At 35.2% G+C, this 9,454-nt stretch overlaps 1 protein-coding gene across 1 annotated transcript; it reads right to left on the bottom strand.

Annotated features, from left to right (window-relative positions):
• On the bottom strand, nucleotides 1-9,109 carry LOC131595651 (uncharacterized). Its single transcript, XM_058868065.1, has 9 exons — nucleotides 8,820-9,109; nucleotides 8,592-8,722; nucleotides 7,123-7,330; nucleotides 6,087-6,612; nucleotides 5,756-6,007; nucleotides 5,454-5,645; nucleotides 5,290-5,364; nucleotides 1,423-3,933; nucleotides 1-787 (listed from the first exon to the last, which is right to left on the bottom strand). The coding sequence occupies exons 1-9, from the start codon at nucleotides 8,993-8,995 to the stop codon at nucleotides 488-490; spliced, it is 4,371 nt and encodes a 1,456-aa protein (XP_058724048.1). The 5' UTR covers nucleotides 8,996-9,109; the 3' UTR covers nucleotides 1-487.
• Between the last annotated feature and the right edge of the window lie 345 nt (nucleotides 9,110-9,454).

The raw sequence follows: 9,454 nt of genomic DNA on the forward strand, positions 1-9,454 counted from the left end.
AGTACAAAATGTGCGAGAGTAAGTAAGCATCAAATGGGAATTTGAAGATTATGAAAGAATACTAGTGATTAGTTGGTTTTACAATTAAACATCTCAATTGAATCACCGCTAAAAACACCATAAGGTCCTTTGCAAGATTGTAAGCTTCGGAATTTAAATGCCTCGCAATATGAATAATAGAGACATTCTCAAACGCATTCATTAGACATCACAATCCATGACAATAGAGTCAGTTACAGCTGAGCCATGCAAGAATTGATAGAAACAGAAGTACAACACAATATACAGTGTAACAACAGATATAGCTACAACAGTAACAACAGTGAGAATATAGTCCTAACTCCTAAATCCTGATATATCAATACAAGATAATCAGAAAGGGGTGGCAAACAAATTACTTAGAACTTATGTAAACAAGAGAAAAATAACGTGATAAATTTCTTATGATAATATCCACATTCCACAATGCCATTGGATGAATTTCTTATCATGATATCCACAAGCTGTACATAGTATGCAGTTGAGCCATGTCAGTACCCTTCAGGGACATCTTGTAAAGTTCCTTGATCTTTTGACTATCACCAAATCTGCTAGACGTTGAAGATGGTTGGCTGAGAGATTTATTTGCACTCGACGAAAGCACTGTGGCCAACATTTTCTTCAAAAGCCCTTGCAACTGACTCCAATATTTTGCATGAAGTTCGGGATAACTGATACTGAAAGTATCCATATTTGAATTAGAAACATGCCGACCTTCAAACATATGAGCCAAAGCTGACTCCAGCATCTGAAAAAAAAAAATAGAAAGTATTAACAAATGTCAGAAACATAAACTGAAAGTCTGGAATCGATTGATGGGTCTATGATCTACCAAAAACCAAAGATTCCAATAAAAGTATTTATAGGTTTTCAATAGTAGTTTAGAACAGCACACTATTTTTTTTGTTTGGGTTTATGGCAATTAAAAAATGCAAGTCAGCAAATTAAAAGAAATTTCATCATTTTATTCTCATCCTCCAGATAGTTGAAATCTAGCAATTAAAAAAATATGCAGTTCACATCTAACATATCGCCTCAACCCAACCAACTCCTTTGACACACACACTATGCAAATTTCAATAAGGATAAAATATAAACTGGAAATAAAGAAGCAAAATGCAAGAACTCTATCATCTTTTTGTTGCTAGGGAAGGGATTAAGTTAATTTTGCAATGGCTTAGAAAACAGATCAGGGACCCTGTCTATTATGCCACTAATCAAGGAACCCTTATCTATACGTGTACTAGACAGTAGATTGCATAGTAGCAAAAAAAAAGAGGAAGAAAAATGATGAGTTAAGTATCTCATTGAAAATTACCAAACAAGAAAAAAGAAGCACTAATCTAAATCAAATTACTGTTTGAAAGAAGTGCAAGAAAATACCACATTGGAGTGTAAGTGGCTTGAAACGCTTAACGAAAGAGCTGATCTCTCCATCAGAATAGTTAAATACATGTTAGAATGTGTATTGGGGCCATAGAAATCCATGGCTTTTTGCCAGTTCCTCTCTGCAAGAGATGCATACTGCTTGATTCGTTGCATGATGCTGTTTTCACCTTTTGACAAACCACTTTTCTTATTATTAGAATTCATAAATTTCAAACAACAGTCTCTCTGATAACAAGCCAACTGGAAGTAAGCATAAGCAGCCTCCTGTTTGCGTAGCTCCCCCAAGGACTCATAAACGGATAATGCTTCCCTGATGGCATCATTAGCTGAAATTTCATGCTTTCTTAGATCTTTCTTCACTTTTCTACCATGGGAATTGGTATAACTACGAGTCTTTTCCAATGATCCATTCTCATAAACTTCGGCTGTAGTATTTTCTCTTGCCAAAAGCATGCCAAGCCGCAGATAAGTATGAGCAAACTGCGTATGTACCTCATTCCTTAAGCCGTCTGCGCCAGTATCAGCGTCCTCTTTAATGGCATTTAGTTCTAACCTTGCTGCCCCATAATATCTAAGAGATTCTTTATATTCCAGTTTTGCAGTTTCCAATGCATGATTGTATGCAATTTGGAAGATATTATGTAGTTTAAGATTTTCCATTTTAGATATCATCTCCTCAGCAAGTGCCCGTTTGCCATGTCCTAAATTACAGTTTATCAATATTATGTTGGTGTGATCTGAAACTTCTCTGAATGCATCTATAGCATCAGTAAATGCTAGCTCAGCTTTATGCAGTTCTTTATTTTCAATTCTGATTCGGCCCAGTTCATTGCAAACCCACCCTTTCTTTTTAACCACTGATTGTAACTCCGACAAACCAGATGAAAGTTTAAGGAATGCTTTTCTAGCTTCTTCATAGCATTTCAATGCACTCAACAGATTGTGCTCTACATCTCTAGCTAGAGGTTCTGCTAGGTACTCAAATATCCCACCAATTTTGGCTTTTCCTGTTTCCTTTGAAGTAACTTCAGTTTGAGAGACAGCACTAGAGCATGAATTGTCCATCTCAGAAGATTCCTCAACATTTCTAAAGTTCATAGCAGCTGAGGATTCAACTTCAGTCAGATTACTTTGAAGAGTTTCTGTCAAGTTTCCACCATAATTATTGTCCTCAAAATATTCAGCATCAGAATCTTTTCTACTCTCCTTGTCATGAATGAACTCGTCTCCTGAGTCTATTGCAGGCAAGAGATTAGAAATTTTAGAAGACAATCGTTTACTATGCTTTCTACCATAATTCATGGTTACATCTGCACTACTGCTACTTGCGCTGTTTCCACTACTTGCTCTGTCACTCTGGCAACTGCAATTTACCAAGGAACATGAACTACAGTTCTGGTTCAACTGCACCAGCTTCTTCTTCAGTCTTTTTACTTCCTTCACAACCTCAGATGACATTCTCAATTCCCTGGTAGCAGATTTTGTCATATCTTGTGCTGAAGTTTCTTTACCCTTTATCCTATGGAACTCAATTTTAACATCTCCAACTAACGCCCATGCCTTGGCCCAGAAAAGGTAGGTAGAAGATTTCCTTTCTATGTATCCATAAACATGCTCCTCTTCTCTATCATCCAACCATTTCATGTTTTCATTCATATCAATGTGTTCTCTTTTTAAAGATGAGTAACTAGCCATTGAAGAAATAAACTCTGTGTCTTCGAGATGTGAAGGCATTGATCCATAAACAGAACATGATAACTGTATAACCTTTAAGGCTTGATAAAGTTGGCCATCCTCTTTATAAGCTTCTGCTAGTGCCAAATAAGATTCTCCAAGCAAAAGAACAAGCTTCCACAACTTATGATCAAACTTGGACGTTGGAAGCCATTCTCGAATGTCACAAACTTCAATACAGTCGGAATCTCCACAAGCACAGACAGAAACATTAAAAGATGATGGTGGTGTATCATGACTATTATTGAATTGATCCATCATCTCTGGTTCAGCACTCTGAAGCTGCCTCATCCATCTCAAAGACTTAATGGCCTGGGAAACATGATGTACAGCAGCTAACTTGGATGAGATTGGATCAGCAACCGTCTGAACAACAGGTGCGGGAACTGGACTTACTTCACATACCGAAGACCCAACACCAGAAGACAAACATGGTTCAACCCCTTCTTGGTTGGTCAATTCTGTGTTGCCGGCTGGTATAAGCTCCCCAGAAACAGAAATGGATGCTTCAGAAACCATCTTTGCAGGACTTTCTGATTCTAAGTGCTCACTTATATTCCTGTGTTCACCTGAGTTTCCATCAGCAAGCAGATAAAACATTTCATGGGCAACTAGTTCAGAATGACTGTTTTCACCGTCCAAAGATGATTCCTTGGCTTCAGTAACAGATAGTTCACATTCTACAGCTAGAGATTCAGGAGTTAATTTCAACTCCTCGTCATAATTTAAAATCAGCCTCGCAAATTGTTCATGAGCAATTGCACGTACCGCCTGTTTACCAAAATATTTATTAGAAATGCAGTCATCTCAACAGAAGATAATTGGAAGTACCCCACAAACAGGGCCAGGTAAGACATCAATTAGGGGTGTGCATGGATCAATAACCAAACCAAATTGAACCATATATATGGTTTGGTTTGGATCTTAAAACTATTTTACTAAAACCGGTTTAATTTTTTAAAACCGGTTTACATATGGTTTGGTTTGGTTCTAAACCGGTTTTTCACAAAAACCAGTTTTAACAAAAAAACCGGTTTTAAACCGGTTCTCTCAAAACCAGTTTTATTTTCTTTTAAAAAACCAGTTTTAAAACCAGTTTTTAAAAATAACCAGTTTAAAAACCAATTTTTAAAAATAACCAGTTTAAAAATCAATTTTTAAAAATAACCAATTTAAAAACCAGTTTTTAAAAATAACCAGTTTAAAAATCAGTTTTTAAAATCTTGTTTTCTCAATATCTTGGTGAGTTTTTCCGGTAGGCCTCACATGTGACAAATAGGAAACAATAAATCAAGAGAATTGATAAAGAATTTACTAAGATGATCAAAATAATACAACTAAACAAACACATCAATACTGCTAAAAACAAAAGCCTTTGATGAAGAATTGGTTTTTCTTAAAACCAACTACATCAATTTTTTTTTGCTTCAACCAATTTTGAAATTTTTTTGCTTGTGATGAACACACGTACTGTGCAGACATATTTTATGCTAATTTACTATTTATTTGTTTTCTAATAATTTACTCTATGTGAATATGTTTCTTTCTATTAAGTAAGTTGGATGTTGTATATATAATTTAAATTTTGGTTTTGTTCTTATCATATTTTTGAATTTTTTCATTTTGCATGATGATCCATGTGTTTGACGAAATTTAATGTCAATTACTTCATACAGGTCTGCAAGTAAATTTAAGCACCACAACAAAAATTATTCTAATATTTAAAATCCTCTTTTAAATTACTAAATAAATCTTAATTAATATTTAAAGTGTTTTGAAATAAAATCTTAAATTAAAAGAATAATATTTATTAATTAGTAATGAGTAAGGTGTATTTAATGTTGGGATCCAAAAAATTAACAATGTGATTTTGTTAATCAAAATGTAACAGCAGGGACATTAAGAGAAAATTTTTTTGACGTTTAAGTAAATTGGATTAGGAATAGAAACCAAATTTGAATAAATGGGTATCCAATATTATTGGTTTTTCTTTAAATGGATTGGATCAGTTAATGACTAAAATGGTTTGGGTTTTTTAAATTTGGAAACCAAATTTATGGTTATGGATCACATGAACCGGTTTAAATGCACACCCCTAACATCAATTGTATTATTCCTAAGACATACCAGATGGTCAGAGTCATCAAGGAACTCCAAACACTGTCTAAAGAACCTCACACACCTAGCCCTATTTTTAGCAACCTGTAGCAAAAGAAATAATCATTAGTCATTGGCTGTTAGAAACCACTCAAAGCAGGATTAACCCAAAAATAGTTCTAATTCTTCCACACCATTGAGAGTGAAAGCCTGTGAGCAATTCGATAGAGAAGAATTCCCAGGGAATATACTGCATCACTTCTACCACTACTGATTAGTGACGGCAAGGAGCTTGAAGCATCATCACTATTGTTTGATGAATGGCTTTTAGGAATAACAGAAAGATCAAAAAGTTGTATATCATCTTCACCAGCACCTTTATAAAGCTGCAAAATGCAAAGCCAGGATTGGTAGCATTACTCAAGGCAACAAATTTGCTAAAAAATTTAACATAATAAACCCAAAAGCATCAAACGTTTAAATTAAAAATTAATACCCAATAAGCTCCAGGATCCTGCTTGCAATTGTCCTGAAGAAACCTCAAAACAGACAGACCATTTTGTTGGACAACATACGGATGAAATGCAGGGGTTCCATCCTCCGATATCCCTTTAAGGAGAAAAATGTCATCCGTTTTTAAAAGCTCATATCCCTGAACAACACCATTGTGGTGATAACATATGGCCAACTCTGGTACACTTGCCATAACATTGTCAAGCCAAGCTTCAAGCCAAGTTAAAGGTGTGACCTGTCAAAATAGGGAAAACAAACATTGGCAATTTACAAAAACACAAATCAGGTGATAATTTTAGAGGAATGATCTTTACCTGTCGTTTGACATCCCATAAATGCAAGCTCACAGCAACATACTTTTCATTACTAAATAAAAGTAGGTCACTTCCCAGGAGCATACGGAAATTATGAAACTGCCAGAATAAAACCCTTAGAAAGTTATCATTACCAACTTTTCTCTGTTTTTCAGACTCTTGCATTGATGATCTGGGTTTTTCACCAACTTGAGACACCTTATTAACCGGACCATGACTCTTATTTCTCCTATTCTTTTTGCTACTCCAAAATAAACTGTCCTGTCCAACCTGTGAGTAGTCAGAATGGCAATTGTATCCTTCAGCTTGAACAACATCATCATTCTGTACCACAATGTGGGGTGTTTTTCCAGGAAAAACAGAAGAGTTTGATTGCTCTTCTGATGGAACATGATGAGTTGGTGGACAATCACAGGCCTCCATTCGGACTGAATGCATAGCAAAATTTAAAAATAAAGATTGATCTGCACATTTTGATTGATTATTATGCCGCCTAATCAATTTTTCACCCTCTTCAATATCCGGCCTGCAGTTCACAAATATTGTCACTAAATCATAGGATGAATATGATTATGAACACGGAAGTTTGCTAAAAGAAAAGGAAGCCAGTCAAATAGTGCACTACAGAAATGGAGTATTCAATCAAACAAACGCCCCATATCCAAATACAATAACTTTAAATAAAAAATTTGAAGAGCTAAATTATTTCTGGATGACTGTTTAAAAGAAGAAAAAAAATCAGTGCTGCTGTATCATAATAGATCGCAGGATCAAATCTGATCCACTAAGACCAGAATATGATTCTATTGAGTTGTCTATAAAATTTCTTTCCCTCCAACTACTAATACTTTCTTCTGAATCAAAAAGTGATAGAAATTCTCCAATGCTTTTCAAAAAAAAGTTGACTGTTCAAGTCTGAAGTGAAAATTATATCGGGGACCAGAAGGATAGTTGTGAGCAGCAAATTATAAGCAATAGTATTAAATAGTGGAAGTTAGGCACTGCAGCCGAATAGAGTCAACAATAGGACAAATACCCAGTGTTCAAAACAAGAGTATCACCAATGCGATGAACAGCAATTGATAGTCGAGCCTTGGAATATGGCATTTTAAATATCTGCTTCAAAATGTCTGCTGGAGCAATTATGTCAATCTCATCGCCGTAGTCGACAAAGCCAGACACTGCAAGAGCCTCACATTTTCTAGTGAAATTTGACGCAATGGAAGTGCTTTCCCATGGAAAATCTGTAACCAAAACGATGTCGAATCAAAAGAAAACAACATCAGTGAATGTAAAAGGCATACATCTCTTCTTTCAGTGTCTACCAACCAAGAAATACTAAGCTATAACTACAGAAAATAATCTTCCTAATAACAGATATGGTTGAAAAAAAAGGTCTGCAGATAAAAAAGAACATAACAAGGTAATATGTACAGCGAAGGGTTCTAATCACAAGTACACAACACTACTCCTCAAGTTGATGAATGGGTATCAATCAAGCTTAGGTTACAATAAGATCTTGAAAGCACTTTTAAGTAGTTGCCTGGTTAAACATTATACATCTACCTGCTGACACCCTACAGGAACATGTTATGTGGTTATAAGGCAACTTTTTTTAACTTACCTCAATAAAGTGTCAAACTACCACAATATGTTTTGTCCTTATTATCTTGAGCAAGATTAGAAATAAGACTAATAGTAAATTTTTCGTCACAAAACAACTTGATAGGAGCTTCATACTTTATTCTCAAGTCATCTAATGTGATAAATTATAAATTGCCTCACAAACTTCCTCCTTGTGTCATAACTCAAAACATGGCTTCTACATTTGACTGGGAGACTTCATATTGCTCATTAGATTACCACGTGAAAACATACAGTACCCTTAGTTTCATCTTCTCACAGTGATTGATCTTACATAGTCTGCATTTGAATAGATGTACACCAACATTGCTAGGTTTCTACACGCTTAGAATAGTAGTCTTCTTTTAGGTGTAGTCTTGAAGTTAATATCCTATAGAATCATGCTTGAGTTTGTATGTGTCTTACTTGCAGATCATGCAACTAAACTAACTGCATGTGCTTTATTTGATCGGGTATCTACCAGATATATTTGATTCCTGACTGGCATATAAGACGGACATTGTCCACACCATTGGACTCTCTTTTCATCATTCCCCGTTCTATTGTTCTATTCAATGGGTTGCCTACTCCCTAGTATCTTTACAACCTTACTTCATTTTATCTTCAAGGGGATAAAAACATATTTCTTTGAGGGAAACATATATACCTCTTTAATCCCATGGGATAACTCAATTTCAAAAGGCCTTTTATCTTGAACTAATCTATTAATTTCTCCATTAACAGACACTTTTTTACCACCTCATCATCTGATATAATTATGCCATCAATATAAACTTGTTAAGTGGCGAGTTTATCTTCCTGTACAAGTTTTGAGGAAAGACTATGATTAGCTTGACTCTATCTATGTTGAAAAAGAATTACCTCCTGCAGTTGCCTTGGACTGAACAGCACCAACAGGAAGAACCTTTTCTTGGAAATTAGCAGGAAGCGGGGGCGTATTCAGGTCAGTTTTAGCTGGCAACATCCGGTACCGATATCGCGGAGCATTAACTCTGGAAAAATCAAAAGAAACACAAAACAATGACGCATTGAAATTCGAATCAAAACGAGTAAATAGATTATTGAGAGGGAAAGAGAAAGAGAGAGTACGTTTGCGGGGTTGGGAGAAGAGCGGAATGAAAAGAGTGGAAAGATTTATCGGTGGGAACGGGGATTGAGCCGCAGAGGAATCCAACGGGTTTGGGAGTGGCGATTTCTAAAGTTCCGACGCAGAGAAGTTCGCCGGAATTTTCAGAGTTCGACGACGACGAGGATGATTTCGCCATCGGAACTACCGCAATCAATAACAGAGCAAAACCCTTGAAAAGTGTGTATGTTCACAGTTCACTGTGAGTTGTGTTGAGTGAAAATGTACACGAAACAATTCTCCTTCTGATTTTCCATTCATAACCTTCGATTCTTATTTATAATTTTTTTTCTGATTTTATTACATGAGGAATTTCCTAAAAAAAAAAAAAAAGGAATTGTATTTATTTTTTTCTTTACATATTTTAGTATGATCTTGTTTTATTTATTATTTATGTATATAAGATAATTTAAAATGTCTATTTTTACTTAGGGAGGATGGATTACTCTTTAAGTTTTTAGATCCTACTCATTCTTTTAGTTAAATAGATATGTATGTTAGTTGGTTCAGTATTGATAGACGGTAAATTTGGAAGGATGAAAGCATGTTGGTGCTTTTGAAATCTTTGTTAATTGATGTCTACATATTAAATTAAGTG

This window comes from Vicia villosa, linkage group LG4 (genome assembly GCF_029867415.1).
Source record: "Vicia villosa cultivar HV-30 ecotype Madison, WI linkage group LG4, Vvil1.0, whole genome shotgun sequence".
Taxonomy (NCBI): domain Eukaryota; kingdom Viridiplantae; phylum Streptophyta; class Magnoliopsida; order Fabales; family Fabaceae; genus Vicia; species Vicia villosa.